Source organism: Hyaena hyaena, unplaced genomic scaffold, assembly GCF_003009895.1.
Source record: "Hyaena hyaena isolate Hyena2069 unplaced genomic scaffold, ASM300989v1 scaffold_106, whole genome shotgun sequence".
Taxonomy (NCBI): domain Eukaryota; kingdom Metazoa; phylum Chordata; class Mammalia; order Carnivora; family Hyaenidae; genus Hyaena; species Hyaena hyaena.
Genome location: NW_024080738.1, coordinates 2,081,137 through 2,099,410, shown reverse-complemented (window position 1 = coordinate 2,099,410; position 18,274 = coordinate 2,081,137). Strand labels below are relative to the sequence as shown.

General features: G+C 46.3%; 1 protein-coding gene across 1 annotated transcript in view; it reads right to left on the bottom strand.

The window, feature by feature from the left end:
- Positions 1-5,123: 5,123 nt before the first annotated feature.
- The window catches only part of FOXO1 (forkhead box O1), a 97,491-nt gene continuing 84,340 nt past the window's right edge, over positions 5,124-18,274 (bottom strand). Inside the window, exons 2-3 of the mRNA XM_039236098.1 lie at positions 8,935-10,290; positions 5,124-8,445 (exon numbers count right to left, since the gene is read on the bottom strand). Coding sequence (XP_039092029.1) covers positions 8,953-10,290 — 1,338 coding nt within the window. The 3' untranslated portion in view covers positions 5,124-8,445; positions 8,935-8,952. The remainder of the gene's footprint in view (positions 8,446-8,934; positions 10,291-18,274) is intronic.

Sequence of the window (18,274 nt, the reverse complement as noted above, 5' to 3'; positions counted from 1 at the left end):
CCCTCTCGCCTCTGAGCCTCCCTTGAAGGAAGCAAATAGCAGCTCCAGACTTGTCAAAATACCTTGGGCTTCTTGGTCTGCTTTTAATTTGTTGGAATGTTGGCAGACGCAGACTGGCTCGCGAAAGAATGCCTTTGGCCGTGTCCAGTGGTCAAGTGTGCAGGCCAGTTGCTTTAGGCTCACTGGGAGCTTGGTGATGGCCCAAGTCAGTCCGGCCTGGCGCTGAATTTGTAGGGAGGAAGGCTACAGGCCTGCCTCGGGACGACTACTGGGGATGATTATTTGTTAGCGAGAGCTCAACAACAGCCACGCGTGTGTATTGGGAAAAGGAGCCCTGAAACTCAGCCCTGAACCCACCTGTTCAAGTCATTCCACTGATAGGAAAGGCTGGGGGGCGGGCTTGAAGGGGAGGGAAGAGAAGGCTTTGAGCTGTACCTTGGTTGATAAGGAAAGGAAAAAGACATTCTCGATAAAGAAAGTTTCCAGCAGGTGAAAAGGCTGGTGGAGAGAGGTAGGAGAAGGAAAGGAAGGCTGGGAAGGACCTTATATGCCTGAGATCAAACTAGGCCCTTTCCGCCCAAGGAAGCTTTTTCCGGGGGCGGGGGCCTGGGGGCTCTCACCCACAGGGGTCTCTTCGTACAACCACTGTGAAGTGAGGGCTCCAGGAAGTAAAAACTGAACAGCAGTTATTCACTAATGGAGCGAACATATAATTAACCGCCCAAACCTGAATCGTCAGAGTGATAAGGGCAACATTAACAATTACTCTGGGCACAAGTTGCCCAAGCCTGTCTTGGGCAAACCAGAATGTTTGGTGACTCCAATTTCATGAGCTCTTCCTGTGTGCCAGGCATGGTGATGGGGTCTTCACTCGGGCCACTGATTTCCCCCCCACTCACTCCAGTAAGTAGACCCCTGGGTGACAACCCTTGAGGGGTCTCAAAAGCAGGATTAGAAGCCTTCTGCATTCCATCTCCAGCTCCAAAATCTTTTCCTTCCAGGTTTAAAAACCCTCTGTTGATACGCAGGGCATCCAGCCACTCTACTGTGTACCTTCCCAGCCACCGATGCAGCTGTTACCTGCCTCCCATTTTCTCCCCCAAGTTAAATGCTTTGGCACTGGAATTTGAGACTTCCTCTGCACCCAAGCCCCGCTCTGTCCCTTTCGTTGGCTCTGAGTCTAATGTGCATGCCCCACGCACCATCAGGCCTTATCTCCCCAGACCTCTTCCCCCCAATGGGGCCGGTACCTCACTGCTACTCAGTCACCCACTGCGCTGACCACACCCTGGGCCTCACCACAACTTCCTGTTCTCCGTCTCCCCTATTCCCATTCTACCGGTTTGTTCTAGGCCACCCAAACCTCCGGTCCTCTGGTGCCTTTATTGCGCAGTCAGTGGTGTGCTGGTCAATATTTAACCTGCTCTTTGGAGAAGTTAATATATGCCTGGATAGAGAGAAGTTTATCATGAATTTACTGCCATGAAGGAGGTGTAGCATTCAATTTACAAATAATAAAATATACCATACTCTCTACTGTAAATCCTATCAGGCCAATTGATTCTCGCAAAATGCTTTCATAGGCTTTTGCCAGACTCTTTTATCTGGAGGCAACGTATCCACATATCCTGGAGCCAGAATTTGATGACTGGACTTCCATCCCAATAGACTCTTTTCTCAATAAATTTATTTTCTCAGCAAATTTAAGTGACATGACTTACTGTTAACCTATCTTTCACCTTCATTCAAATTATATTCATTAAACTGAAACCGTGTTCGGCTTCGGTAGAGCAGGGGCATGCCATGAGACAATAATCCCACCAGGCAAAGAGAAGCAACATAAATACCTCAAGGGAAGACGAGAGCACAATGTCGTACAGTAGGCAAAAGCCGTTAGTGATGAGTTCTGAGCATTTACTACCTTTTTCTCTATATGAATTAATTAATAGTAAGTTTATCTCATTTGATTGTGAATAATGGTGGTATTTAAAATTGGCTCTCAAAGTTCTGGCAAATTTAACCATCAATTCTCGTGAACCAAAGGTCAGGCTCCAGCACATCACAGTGGTCCCCCTGACATCAGGCTTTTCCTCTCTGTCCCTCTCCCTAGCACACAGAAGGATGGCCTAAAAGGGGCACTTGGCATTGGCGGCCTCCACGGTCTACTGGGAGAACATGACCAGGGTGAGGTCAAGGTCAAGCTGCCTAAAATGTCTCTAAATTTTCTTAGTATGGGTCCATGGAAGCCCCTGGGGAAAACATGATCACAGCTAGTTTGTATTGGCCACATTATAGGTTTATAATTTACCGCTTACTGAGCACTTCTAGAGTTATCGAGAAAAGAAAAAGCACGGGTCTGGCCAACTGTCCACACTCCCCTGCTTAAGAGATGGAGCAGTGCAAACGCAAACGCAGAGAGGATGGAAATGAACCCAGTGGCTCTCCCACTCATCCTGCAGGAAACGCTGTCCAGAAGCCCCATGAAGGGAACAAATCACCAAAGCCTACTATTACCTACACTGACACCAACTCACATGTACCAGGTCTTTCTCCCGGACACAGGAAGTCATCTGCAGACATTACCTCATCCTCTAATCCTTGCATCAAACCTGGGAGGCAGGTGGTAGAAGGTATCCTCAACTTTCCTTATCTGCAGGCCAATCGCTGCCCAAGCATCAGAGCTGATCACACTCTGCAAGCTTACCAAGCGTCCTGAAACCAGACCAAAGCAAGCAACGGGCACCTCTGCTCCTGTTCTGCAACCAAGCACTGAAGGGCAGGCTGGACCTCGTCTATCCCAATGCATCAGAGGGAGAGAAAACTCAGGTTTCAAATGGGCAAATGGTGAGCTCGATTCTAAGCAGGCATCTCAGCTTCGGTCATCTCTGTGAGGCAGTCATTTCCCTGCGGTTACAACCCCAACAAATGTTTGCAGAAACTCTTAGCAGTACAATAACCCGACATGGCTCCCAGGCTACCGTCTGCAACTTTTAAGTTTTATGGGAATTCTAAAACGTTGCTCATGGAAGGAATGAGATGAAAAGGATGGGTGACAGCCCTCACAAAGTTGCCCTTTCTTCCTAGAGGATGTGAATCCCTGCTTTCCACCAGGGGTTTCAGTGCAAGCTTGCTGCACTTTTGGAAGACACAAACATGGTAAAGGTACTAATGCCAAGAAACTTCATTTAGCCTTTTGGGTCCATGGGCGACTGGGAGGAAGGGGTAGGGGAGCAGACAGTATCCTGCCACCAGTCAATCTGAGAAAAGTTGGCCCTGATCTCCTTTCCTTCCTTCTTCCTGTAGCAGTCAAATGCTCCCTCAGTGTGAAGCTTCCCCTTCTCACAGCCATACTGCCAAAGCCAGGCGTCCGCATAGAAAGCCTCCTCCCCCAGCCGCCTGTGGTAACTAAAAGTTCTCTTGAACTTCTGGATGTTCGTGCCACTCTGCAGGTTCCTCCAAAGGACCCAGACACCTTCAGCTCACACCTCAGCTGTCCCCATTTCACATCTGGTTTCCTGACCGATCACCCACTACCAATGGGACTCCTTGCCTTCTCACACACCCACCAGTTCACATACCTCCCTCCCTTTCCATTCCACAGAAACGTCTCTCATCTTCCAGTTTAAGGAACTTGGAAACATCCTGGAGCCTGTGCATGTAAAGTATCGCCAGTGTCATTTTTACACCGATAATGAAACAGCAAAATTGGAACATGGACATCTGTGACTACACCCTCATTTTAGAGGTCACGGCCCAACCCAGCTGCCGGTTCGTGGGCCTGTAATGAGCACTCACAGACGATAAAAAGTTCAATGTGTATGCGATGGGGTCTAATTCAGAGACTGCCACTTAGGGAGATACATCTCTCAGAGCAGCACTCCACCCACCCAAGCACACCAACCAGAGTACGTTTCACTAGCACATCACTGTTCGGGGCCTGCTCAGACAGGAAGGAACGAATGCTAAGGCGAAGTCCTTCCGTGCGGCAGGTTCAGTGGTCAAGAAACAGTCCTAGGTATACATTCCGATTCTGGTGCTGGCGGCCTGCTCACAGCAGGGGCCTCTGTACCGCTCCGGAAGTTTCTCCTTTTACGTTAAGCGCTGAGCTCCAGCCCAGGGTTCTGTCTGCGAAATCTTCCTGCTGAGTTGCTTCCTCTTATCAAGTGGTGTGAAGCCCTAGGAACTGGTCTCAATACGTGACATCAGACATACGATTCTGTGTGTGTACAGAGGCTATGAAAGGAGCTTGCCAGTTTGGGTTCTGGCGACACAATCAGCGCCTTTTCCTGCACTTGGGCCAGGTCCGATTTCAAAGTGATCTGTGCGTGAGCCCCAGGGTCTGGGAGTAGATGCCTTCATCTGCTCCACGCCCTGGGCTCTCTATCATGTGTTTTAAAGGAAGGGTTTGATTTGCTGGAAGGAAGGGGAAACAAACAAACCCTGAAAAGCTGGACTGACCTTCTGGTGTCTAAACAGATAAACATTAGAATAACCTATTTCCTTCTTGCTCCTCTAACTCATTCACTTGCCTTGTAAATGAGTCAGAGGCAAGGAGACCGGGCTTTTCCTGGTTATAAAATGCATTTTAACCACATTAATCTAGTTGTAGTTTATTCCTTGGGTGTTTTCTGAAGAAAAAGTGAAATATATAAACCTCCAATCTGTGGGCACTTCTTAAAGGAGGACACAATCCTCCCCCTTCGCGAGGTGCGTGAGGTAGCAACGCACGTGGCCCTGGAAAGCCACCGCTCCCTCTGCCCCTGCTGGTACTCAGTGCCTTCCTCGCTGGCCCTTCAGGTGTTTTTCCCTTCAACATGGTCTGTTCCAGCACAGGATTTAATATGCCTAGGAATCACCGCACAGGAGGTCGCGGCTGACATTCCCAAGATGCAGTACTCCGGAGCTGTCCATTATCAGGGATTTTACTTGTTCTCCAGCTAAGGGGACTTCATTCAGAGGGACTGCTTCCCCCCCCCCCCAAAGGAAATACCAGATTTGAAGAAACCATGGCACTGTGGCTGACAAGGCTTAACTTAAGGTAAATATTAAAACACAACAACAACAACAACAAAAACCCACTACTAAAGAGCTTATTCTGCACAATTAGGAAAGAAAGACACCAAACCATTTAAACAGAATTTATGTACATTTATGGCTTTATACAATAATAGCAAAGATTGTTCTTGTGTCTGTAAATACATCAGCATCATCAGGCACTTCTCAGAGAGTATCGGAACGGGAACGTGGACTCGCGCTGTCACTGAACTCGAGTAGTGAGATGCGGGAGGGTGTGACCGGGTCTGACAGGACTCCCCTGGCCACACTGCCAGGGGCTGCACACCACCCTCAAAGAGGAGGCCAAGAGTAATGCAAGGCTGTTTTGTTTGCATAAACCACACTGCATTTTTTTTAATGAATGATTACTCCCAAACCAAAACCACAAGAGAAACTTCTCATTTAAAAGTCAGTTATAAATTAAGAACTTGTAAGAGCTGAATGTGAGAATTTCAAGTAAGTCTGGGGAGAGGGAGGGGGGTGTTGGTAACATATACCCAGCAGTTGAACAAGTCCGAATTGTATACCTTTGGAAAACTCTTTTTTTCCCCTCCCCATTTCAAGTGTCCTTCTCATCTTCGCAGTATGCTCCACTGATTTACTGCCCACTGGGATACAACACTTGCTAATTAACTTAGACTTTGTCAGTTTGTCGAAGCGGAACTTTGCAAGTAATGCATCTATTACCTAAATATATTCCATACATCTATATTACGGAAACAATACTTTATATTTAAAATATCAGAATAGCTCTATAATACAATATGCTTTTAATAACAGTACAAACCAGAGGAAATAAAATCAAACAAGGCTGCATAGGTGATATCATTTGCACATTTCACAAAGCAATCATGTACAATAACTGATATACTAATTACTCAAGAAAGTCAGTATTCGTACAGAAAAAGTATTACCAGAGGTCACATAATGTTTGTTTTCAAAATAGACAAGGTGCCTTTCACTGGACTTCACTGTACCCCAGAGAGATACCCAAGATTCATGTTAGAATTTCAACACAAAGAAAAATTTTCAGGAAAAAAAAATTATTTACACAGACTCAGGAGGGAGAAACATCTTTTTAAAAGTTACTCTAGGATGTAATCGGATTTGAAGTGTGATTTCAGCTGGAGTTGCCTCTTTAGTGAACAAACAGGGGCTCTGAGGCTCACCGTGTGATGGTGCGGGAGGAGGAAAGAAGGCTGGACGCAGTAGAGAACCCAAACACTCTGGCACCAACAACTTCTATTCCGTATGCAGAAGGCACTGCTTAGAGGAACTAGGGTGTCCAAAAACCAGACATATTTTGGAGTGGCCAACAGCGAAGATGGCTGCACAGGTGGCTGTTTAATGAATTTTCAAAACCATAGAAGTCACAGTGGGAAGCTTACAATAGAGCTGGCCTCCTATAGGGAATCTTTCAGGAACACTTGTGTTCTCGTTAAACATGTAGGAAAGACCAAGCCAACAGATCTGCAATTCACATGCAAGACAAAGCAAGTGTGATCTGGACTAAGTACACAGCAAGAAACCAGAGCCTTCTCAAGAAGGCAAGAGGAACATTTTTGTGCACCTGCTCCTTCTACTGTGCTGACTTAGGGCATTCCGCAAGACTTGAAAATACTGATGGATGCAAAGCCAATTAACCTGGTCTGCCAGTTATATGTAATTGCAAAATATTAAAACATAATGATGCAGCATGATAGTTTAGGTTGCTAAAGGCTAAGGAAATTCTCCAATTCTTAACTTACAGTAAGAGCTTTTACACTAAATTCAAATATACAACTTACAGCTGGTTTGTTGGCTTTAATTGCCCCAATTTTTTAACAAGCTCTAGTCCATTTGGTAGCCATCTGCACTCGGAGACACAAAGCATTCTGCAAATCACTGAAGTCCTATTTTAAATTTTCCTCCTTCCACCTAAATTTCCACAGTGTGCTACGTAATCTACAGGACAGAAGGGAGAGAGGGATGAAGTGTGAGTCTGAACATAATCCCTCAAGGCAGAGAGCTACCAAATCAACCTCCACTAGACCAAAGTAAGAGCACAGAAATATGAGGGAAAACGTTTGCTGAAGCTCAACTCCGAAAGGTTAAGTTGATCCAAACTCCCAGTTTGAGAGATGAGCCTGGTTTTAGACTCGGGCCTCACTTTCTGATCTACAAACATCACGAGGCCCCTCAGGAGTCACTGCAACAACTTAGCATAGAGGCGTCTATTAGAAGACTCAATGTTCGGCAGTGCACTCAGTTCACGGGATAATAGGAGCAGCTGGGATTTCTTTAAAACACACACATATAAACTTATTAAGTTCTCCTAAACATGAAACACAAAATGTCCGTAACTATACATCACTCTCCTGCCAAAACAGAGCCAGAAACGTTGAGTATGCAAGTACTAATTACAATGATTTTAAGATTAGTCAGAAACAACACCAAGTAGCATCCCCAAAGTGTACAAACCAGTTAAACACGTATAAAATTAGTACTAATCCAGTTAGAAATACAAAATGAAAATTATGGATGCTGCCTGAAATATCTGGGATTCCACAAATTTACAAGCAGACTGTGTAACAAAGTAGACTCTAGTTTTAAGAAAACATTACAGTTCAATATCTATTCCAAAAATGATCTCAAGTCCCAACGATAACATCAAAAATCATTTATCTGGAAATTAGAACCATTTATATGTTTGTACAAATTCGCAAATAACAAAATAAACAAAAACAAAAATAGAAAAGACCTGTACAAGGCTGGCATTTAATCTATTTTTACCCCCAAAGGTGTCTGACAAGTCCATTAATTCAGCAGATTGATAACAGGCTATTGGTTCTCATGTGAATTGTGTGGCTGTGTCAACAGGCCCAGAGCTGTTCCATGGAGGTGCGGATGGAGAGCTTGGTTCTCGGTGGTTCGTCTGTTCAGCAGAACACAGGTGGTACAAACAAAAGTTTACCTTGTCAAAGACATGAGACCATCACAGTATTACAAAAAGAGTATAAACTTTCCTTGGACCAAATGGATACTTTAAAAAAACAACAACAAAAACACACACAAATACAGTTCTGTCACTACTGCTTATGTACAAAACTTGAAAGCACACCAGGATCCGAACGTCTTTTCTGCAATTATACGGTGTAGTGAGTTTGGCACTTCATTGTAATGAGATTTCCAAGGGCACAGTCCTTATCTACAGCGGCACATAACCTGCAAACATCGGGCAAACATCCTGTACAGGAAAAGTGTCTTCGCTGCCAAGTCTGACGAAAGGAAAAAAGAAATTCGCTTTTTTTTCTTTTAATCAAGAAAACGAAAAGGAGGGGTGAAGGACATCTTTGGACTGCTTCTCTCAGTTCCTGCTGTCAGACAGTCTGAAGTACTTTTAAGTGTAGCCTAGAAAAAACACACAATGAAAATACGGCCAAATTAAAATCAATTCAATTTAAGATATTAGAGTGACAGACATATGGGGGGAGGGGGGGGAGAAGCTAGAGCTTTCTCAAACAGCTCTGAAATCTTTCAATGGGGGAAAATTCCACTTCTTAAAAAAACAAAAAACAAACCCAAAAACCCCTGCAGCATTTGATTTGTATCAAATGTATTCATTTATTTAGGAGTTACTAAAATGGTGCAGCCATCTAACTGTCAAAAGAAATCTTTAAAGCAGTCAGAGGAAACTTCCTTATGCTTAAGCTCAAAGAAAAAAATAATTTATAAGCTGCAAAAAAGGGCAAAGAAAGAATGATAAAAGATGCCTCTCTGCAAGGAATAACCAGCTGACATCAGAAAAGTCCCAACTGTGGAAGGTATGTGGCAAGTTACTGTGTTCCTCTCTTTTAAGTCCTGGCTCCAGAAGGTCTTTTGACACTGGGGTGATCTTACCTGTTCACTAACTCATTCTTAGCCTGACACCCAGCTATGTGTCGTCGTCTTGACGCTGTGCGGGAAGCTTTGGTTGGGCAACACATTGTCAAAGTTAAAATCCAACGTATCTCCATCCATGAGGTCATTCCGAATGATGGACTCCATGTCACAGTCCAAGCGCTCAATCAACATGCCATCCAAGTCACTTGGGAGCTTCTCCTGGTGGAGAAGGCCCATCCTGCCATAGCCATTGCAGCTGCTCACTGAGGAGTAGGCCCCCAGTGCGTTCATCTGCATGGTGTGGGACAGAGGCACTTGTACAGCTGTCTTGACTGGGGCCAGGCGGTTCATCCCCGAGGTGTGGGGCATGGTATTGACCGCGTGGGGCAAGGCACGCCCATTAACTGCGGATGTTGGCTGGGTATGTCCAGGGTGGGTGTGGGAGCTGGGATTCATCATTTTGTTATGAGATGCCTGGCTGCCATAGGTTGACATGACCGAATTAGGGCCCATCAACACATTCTGACCAAGGACCCGGCTGTTGGGTTGGGCGATCCCAGGATCAACAGCTGTCATGATGTCGTTATGGGGAGGAGAGTCAGAAGTAAGCAACTCCTTCAAGAGTCCCGGGGCACAGTTGAACTGATTCATACCTCCATAGCTCGATTTGTTGTCCTGAAGTGTTTGCATAGGCATCTGGGGCAAAGGGTTCATGCTGGACTGGCCATATGTGTATTTTTGGTAGTTGGGGCTGGGTGAATTCAGACTGGTGCTTGGCGGTGCAAATGAGTAGCATGGTGTCTGCTGCATCATGGTGCCGGGTGAAGACTGGGTTGAAACAGTTAATGGCGTTGGTGATGAGAGAAGGTTGAGATTATCCAAAAGATTTTCCATGTTTTCAGGATTGCTTATCTCAGACAGACTGGGCAGCGTAGAAGCCATCTTTGCAGCAGACGGTGGGTACACCATAGAATGCACATCCCCATCTCCAAGGTCATCCTGTTCGGTCATAATGGGAGAAAGTCTCCCACTAATGGTACTAGCATTTGAGCTAGTTCGAGGGCGAAATGTACTCCAGTTATCAAAGTCATCATTGCTGTGAGAGCCAGGGCTCGCAGGCCATTTAGAAAACTGAGACCCTGGGCTGTCCCCGGCACCTTCTTGGCCAGACTGCAGGGATGCTTTTTTCTTAGCAGCTCGGCCCCGGCTCTTGGCAAATTTACTGTTGTTGTCCATAGACGCAGCTCTTCTCCGGGGAGATTTGCCACTCTTACCTCCCTCTGGATTGAGCATCCACCAAGAACTTTTCCCAGTTCCTTCATTCTGCACACGAATGAACTTGCTGTGTAGGGACAGATTATGGCGAATTGAATTCTGTAAAGCAAAACATCGCGTTAGAAACACAGTACGTCTCCCGCTGGAATACTTACTGCTCAGTATAGATATATGTTACATGGAAGACAAGTAAACATGTTTTAAAGTTTGTGGTAAAGATTTCAACCTATACAATCATAATCATAAGGGCTCTGAACTCCACTATAAAACAGCTCCAAACCAGTAAAAGAGAAATCATATCTTATCTTATAAAACAGTCATCCGTAGGGGCGACTGAGCAGCTCAATCGGTTGAGCATCCAACTCTTGGTTTCGGCTCAGGTCATGATCTCACGGTTCAGGAGATCGAGCCCCAGGTTAGGACCCATGTCGGGCTCCACGTCGGGCTCTGAACTGGGCATGGAGCCTGTTTAAGATTCTTCTCTCTCCTTCTTCTGCCCCTCCCCCACTCGCACTCTCAAAACAAAACAAACCCAATGTCTGTATCTTAATGTAATGAGGGGACAAAATTAAATAGTCTTTATTATAGACACCTTCTTTTATATAGCTGTATTTCATAGGGAAATCACAGGAACTCCTTTTAAAACCACTTAAATTTCTGCTTAGCTACAATGCTACGCAAATAGCAAACACCATTTCCATTCTATCACCCCTAAAACTACTGCCAATTCTCTTCAGATTGCACATATGCCATTTACACAAGTGAGAAGTTTTATATTACTGGGCCCACATGATTATGGAAAAGAAAGAAGTGAAGCAGGATATATTCTTAGTCAAGAATTCAAAGCCTGAAAACTAGTAAGACCTAGATTCCTTTCTACCTTTTCAAGTACATTAGGCTAATATAGGTGAAAATAAGGCAAACGGGGTCATATTTCTTATTTAGAAAGTTGAACTGCTAAAAAAGGGAAAATATAAATCCAAGTGTTGTTCACCAACCCCTCCTCCCCGCAAACAGCCAGCAGCATGTGCCAGCTAACTCCAGGGCACTGCACCGGAGGTTATGTCTGTCCAAAGAGACCCAGGTTGGGGCGGGGGGTTGGTGGCAATACAAAGAGCTCCAGGCTTTAGTCGCTCAGTGCAGTTGTTCCACAACTCAACTGTGCCACATGCACTCCTAACACAATTAGTAAAGAAAATCAACTTAACTCTGGGAAACTGCTTGGCCCCTAGGTGCCTTAAGTTTCCTTATCTATAAAACAGAGATAAAAAATAGACCCATTTAGGGCTATTATAGGGAGATACAGTTTATAAAATGTTCAGTGGTGCCTGGCTCATGGTAAGCAGTGACCAAGAGGTAGATACCAGATCCCAACTTTGAGGGCATAGGGACATTGCCATTCTGAGCCCTGTTCCACTCCTCCTACCTCCTAGTCACTGAGGTGTGGGCGAGAGCTTAGAGGTATTACAAACACAAGCCCAAACTCCAAATACACAGAGAAGGAGGCCGGAGAGAGTGTCAAGCTCCGGCCGAAGCAGCAAAGCCAGGCTGCAAACAAGGTAGCCGCAATTCGAGTCCCCTAATGGACACACAGTGCGACCACCAGCATCTGGAGAGCCTCTGGGACATATGGAAAGGCAGAAATGGGCTCCAAAGGAGGGCCCTTGTCTTGTAGCCTTTTGTTTCTCATACAGAACAAGGCACACAGCAGACTCCCACTACCTGTCATTCAGCAGCCTCTGTCATCAGGGCCCTGAGGCCAAGTCCAGGAGCGGGGCCCTGTGCACAGCTCCCAAGCCTCTCCTGGCTGCTTCCTCTGCCAGCTGGCTTAGCCGACCCCCCCGGGCCTCTGTGGCCCCTCACCCTGACCACGAAAAGGCTCTGGCTGGATCTGTGGTCACCCAGGGATGCAGCCACAGTGCCCACATCCTCATGCCATCAACACGGGATGCAGATGCTCGAGTGCCTATCGCTGCACCAGAAAAAACCTTTGCACAGACAAGGCCAGGGGCCTCAACACAAACCATGAGTTCAAGTTCTGTCTTATTAAAAAAGAGATTGCAAACATGGGGGCAGGGGGTATCTCACTGTCTAAAAGGAGATGCAAAAGTCAGAATAGAGTGAGGCCATATAGCCAGGGCTGAGAAATCCATATTTCAAAATGCCCTATGACCCTCTGTACTACATTCCGCCAAGGACTGCAACCGAGCAGCGACGCGACCAGCCCTTCTGCCGAGGCGCACAGCACCGCGGGTCGGTCACGGCTCTGAGCGGGGACTCCGGGCTGGATGCTGGGCAGGTGCACAAGCAGATGGCACGAAGGCTTCTTCTGTTCCCTTGACTTTCCTCTCCCTTCCCACCTCTCTCTCTATCCCCAACTCAAGACAAGCTCTGAGGAGGACTTGAAGTATATACAAGAATCCCTAAAAGAGGCCAAGCACTACATTTCTCTAATGGCCTATTTCATCCCCATAAGATTCTCTAAACCCTACGGAAAGGTCTTAAACACACACCTAGGCATGTCTGCTCCAAGAACCACAGCCTCATCTCCTGAGCCACCGCCCACCACCACCACCACCACCACCACCACCACCACCAGCAAACCAAGTTCTAACTCTGCTCTTAAAGACGCAGGCCTGTCCCTGGGGTGGGCCTGGAAAGGGGCCGAGTGCTCTGACCCTGTGATATGTTCTATAGGCTGAAAGTCTGGGCGTTTGCACAATATTCCATCATGACTATCTTGTTCTTGGAACACAACAGACACAGAGATAAGCCACGATGAAATCTCTAGAGGAAAGGAAGCTGGACTCCTGTCCCTGTCACATTTAGTTAATGATAAAGGGGGGAAGATCCTCCTAGATAATGGCTTCCTGGCTGTCTGCACTGGCTGGTGGAGAGGGTGGTGCAGCTCTGCAACACACAGAATTAGATCAGGTCATTTGTAGCTGCAACTAGGGGACATTTTTAACGAGACTGCAAAATACGTAATGATGAAAGCTTTAAAAAGTTCAGGAAGCGTTCACTAACTCAGGTGGGACATACACTAACTCACCACTTAGACTTACACCCCCCTTCTCCAAAAAGGGAGGGGGGGCAGGGTCCAAAGCAATACCCTACTTATCAAAACATCATGCTCCGTATTTTTCTCAGAGGACATTTCAGGTCACTCTTTGAGTAACAGCGCTGTCTTCTAACTTTGCCAACAATTAAAAAAAATTTTTTTCCAAACAGGAAAAGGTTTGCTGTGCAGGGCTTATTACAAAAATTCCTGTTTTTATGCAGCCAGCAGGGCTATGATGGGGAGCAGGGGGTGAATAGGTAAATCCTGGAAAAATACGTGTTGCTCTTAACAGCACCGAGTCTGCAGACCCCGCAGGCCGCAGCCATGGCTGGACGAGACCGCGGCTCCCCCGCAAACCCTGCCACTGGAGTGCTGGGAGATACTCGGTTCTTCAACAACAAACAAAATACTACCTGAGAAGGGAGGCAGGCCGTGAAGACAGAAAACTCATGCACTGCAAGCTACTTAAGCCAAATCCTGAGTTGCGCCGTGATGCCGTTACACAAACACCCCCCCCAACCCCCCCACGAAAGGACACATCAGAAATGTCCTCTCCCGCAGCTATACTTCTGTGCAGCCCGGGCTCTCTATGAATGCTGAGCTGCGTTTCCTCTCACATCCCCCCTCCAAAACCTGCTCCCCAGACACCCCCCACAACCTGGCACCCAGGTGTTCTATTTCAGAAGCTCTATGGAATCCAAGCTCCTTAAGAGCAAGGGCTAAAGTTTGGTTTTCTCTCATAATCTTAAAGCCTCTAGAAGAGTTCTGTGTGCATGCATCCACACACATACACACAGATGATCTGCACACAAGAAAAAGTCAATGAATGTTTGTTGACTGACATCCCAAACACATTACAGGGAAGATGTAATGTCTTACACATCTTCTGGCCATCTGTTCACGTACCAATTGATGCCAAATAACATTTAGTGGGACCTAGTTTGTTTGTGCTAGGTATAATGAATGACAACAGAAGGAATCAGGCGGAGTCTGCCTTCTAGGTGTTTTATGATCGACCCGGGCCAAGATCAAGTGCACCTAAGCAGCCATGTGGGACAGAAACTGATGCACAAACCACTGTCCGGGAGCAGTGACATTTTCCTTGTCAGAGGTCGCCATCCCCACCTCCTTCCAACATCTCTCTAAGCTCAAACGTCCCCTCCTTCTAGAACCGTCCCATCCTACTGCTAACACAGGACCTTGTTTACTCACCACAGTAACAATTCTGCTATGTGTGGTCCCCTGGGGGCGTGTGTGGCTCCCCACTACACTGTGAGCTGCATGAGCTCGGGACCTGGTCTGTCTTCTCATACAATGTATCCTCACAAGAGGCATTCAAATATCTGTTAAATGGATTAATAGGTTCTACATTTACACGGCTGTTGTGGAGATTAAATGAGATAACACTTGTACAGCGCTTACCTCAATCAATCAATATTAGCTGATATTGTTGTTATTATTAGGATAATGGCATCTATAAAATCACACATCAGTGTTTTAGATACTTATCTGTATGATAACTGTTAGTCTTCCTTATTATCATATCTTGCATTGTTGCCACTAAGTTAGGTCCTGGAAAAACAGACCAGTTTTGAGGTAAGAGTTAAGATGTTTTCTCTCTGCACTAGACAGTACCTCAGACGTTGTGAACAGATGTTAATAATAAAGGAACTCAGATACCAAAGGTAGTCTATTATCACCCTTGCCAGCAAGTGTGTCAGAATCCTGAAGTCTTCTCCAGGTGTTGCCACACGGCCTTGCATGTGGGCACCACACACAACTGTGGGCTCTGGGCTCTTTCGCTTCAGCCAGTGTAGACAGGGGAAGGAGTGGCAGGTCTTACACAGACCACAGTCTGGTGTCTCCTTGGGGTGGGGGGGTGGCGGGGTTATGATTGGGCCCTGCTGGTCCCCTGCCTTCCTGGCTCTGGGGCTGGCCCCCCAGAAACGCTGAGGACACAGGACTGGAACTGCCCTCCTCCCCCATATGCTCCCAGCCCCGCTGTCTAAAGCAATTATTGGAGAGCCACTGAAGCACAAGCAAGAAGAAACCTTCACACCTTTCATTCACTTGAAGGTTTTTAAATCTGTATTTGCAAAATGTGTCCTAGAATATACACGACATATTGCTATAGTGCAAATGAATACATGTAACATAAGAAAGGGTATGTGATTTTACACAAAACATCTGGAGACCCCTACTCTCTTACAGGAGCCTTCAGGTCTACTAGCAGCCTGAACACAGGAAACCAAGGTTGTTGAACTAGCCCCAGAGTCAAGTCTAGCAAACTCGTTGGCCTAACAGACCCAGGCTGAAGAAATGCTCTGGTTCGGCCCTTGATTTGCACCTCTCCTCCCCTCCCCTGCCCCGGGCTCCTTCCTGTCCACTTCTGTACCCTGGGCCCTCACCAGTCTGAATCCTGCCTTCTGACCTGGGCTGCCAGCTTGGCTCCAGGTAGCCTGTCCGCGGGTGCCCGGAGATCCCCGCCTCCCAGCCCGGCGTCGTGCCATCACTCCATTTTTCCTTTCTGCGTGGCAGTTCTAAGACTACTCGGGTCTTTGTGTTTATCATCAAAAATACAACAAAACCGTCAACTTAGGCTGAATACATCCTGCTCACGATCCCCAGGCCTTCACACTTTGTCTGCATTTTACTTTATATACAAACTGTTTTTAATACCTCAATCTCATTCCATACTTGAAAGATCCCTATAAGGCAGATAGTATCGGCCATGTTTTAGAAATGGGAAAACTGAGGCTCAGAAAATTAATTGTCCAACTAGGGCTCAGACCAATGTTTCACGTGCCTGAACGCCACACTGCTGCCAGCTAAAAACCCGCCTCCTTGGCTTTGCCATTGTTAAGAATGGAAGGAAACCTACTTAAGAGTAAGGTTATATGAATGCATCTTGAGGGAGCCGAAATAATTCTGTTTACAAATACTAGTTTACAAAACTAATTTTCTGCCTCACTGGGTACCAAACTTAAAAAATATGATTTGCCTTTCATTCTAATGGGTTACTCTCTATGGCACGAAACCGTGTCAACTGAAGTGTGAATTTCGGGTATGAGCATCGCCCTGAGGAAAGCATGTGTAAGGAAGCTATGGGGACCCACGAGGAAAATGGAAAGGCCCCAGGGGCCCCTGCAGCCTTGAACTGCCCATCACCCTGCTGCGCGGTGGGTAGGCAAGAGTCACCATGTCAAACATAAAGAACTTCAAACTTAAGACACTGGAACATGTGACTAAATGAATTTGTTGCTCTAGAAATCCTTTCAAAATGCTGGACAAACTAGATTTTTCCAAAAGCATTTTATCTAATTTCTGTGAACTCTTGTCAATGCATGCAATTGTTCTGTAGACTCCCACCATAGACTTAACTCCCTCCTCCTGCTTCCTCTCTTTTACACCATCTCTTCCTGCACTTCTACGAGTGAAAACAAACTAAGGAGAAAGTAGGAATAATCTCTATTCAACAGAGCTCCCATTAAATAGTTGCTAATAAAACAGCTTTGCAAAATAAGCCATTTTGTGCGCAAACGGAAGGAAAATGTGTGACCGTTTGCCAATTGTTCTTTTACAAGTGATGTCAACAGACGCCATACAGATTCAACTTTTAAAAGTGTTGTAATAGAAGATGTGTGGTGAAGAGCTAAGCTACACGCTGATACAACAGGCCCCAGCAGGGTTCAGCTCTTCTTCCACAAGGCAGATCCCGTTTTCCAGAAGCCCGTCCTTCTTGCCTGAACGTCAATGATCCCATAGCACGCTCTCAACCCCCAGTATGCACTGAGGACTCAGGCTTCTCCAGTGATCCCAGGGCTGTGAAGAAAGACTTGAAGCCTCATAAAATGAGCAAACTAGAAGGCACTGGGAAGGTCATCTGGCCTAACACCCCCATTTCCTATTATGGAAAATAGAGTTCAGAAAGGTGAAAATGCAGATGAAAAACTTCTAGGAGAGTTCATTTACAAAAAGCAGAAGCTCTGGGGCTCTCTCCCTAGAAGAATTGTAGAACAAGTACGAAGAGCAAGCATGCAGGGCCCCTCCCTAACCAAACCAAGTCTTAGCTATAGATTCGGAAATGGCTATCAATACAGTTTTAGCTCTAAACAGTTTTCTCTCTGACTCAAATCATTCCAAAGAAGGAAAATATGACTATGTTAAAGAACCTCCCACCAAAAAAAGCATGTGGGAGATTATGCTCCCATGTAAAACAGTACCAAAAAGATAACTGTAAGGACTCAGGAACACCATGAGAAGTTCCACGTTTCCAGGGAAGCACGCGGACAGGCAGGAGCCAACGTCTGGCTGACCGAGGGCCACGCGGAGCCCTGCCATCTGTGAAGCAGGGAATCACACAGGACTGTTGCATAGCATGGTTAGGAACTGAGCATGCTCAGCACACCCCCTGGACACAAAGATGAGGAAATCAAGACTGGCCTTTTTGTGATAGGAAGCAAAGGGATACATAAACAGGAATTTAAAGTGATCGTGAATGGTACAACTTGATTAACAACCATTCATCACAAACTTCCTGTTTAACAGTCTTCCTCAAGCTCTTTTCCAGGTCCTCACAACTGAGCTGCAATCCTTCTTTTATAGAAAAATTGCCTTCTCCCCCCATACGAGCATTTTAAGTGTAAAACTGTGATTGTTTAACCAGTGTGTTCGACTTTTTGGACGACCCATGTCAGAACACCTGTGGGCCCATGAGGTTGTTCAAGGAGGAGACAGACCTGCTGCCTGATGACAGACTACCTTTGGGAGGGCAGTGGCAACTATGCTTTCTCATCTCTTCTCACACACTGGTTACTCGCCACTGTTACTTTGCAGAGAACAAACCCTACAAGGGTCCTGAAGAGGTGGGGGGTGGGGCACCTGGGTGGCTTAGTCGGTTAAGCGTCCGACTTTCGCTTAGGTCATGATCTCGCGGTTCGTGGGTTCGAGCCCCGCGTCGGGCTCTGTGCTGACTGCCAGCTCAGAGCCTGGAGCCTGTTTCAGTCTGTGACTCCCTCTCTC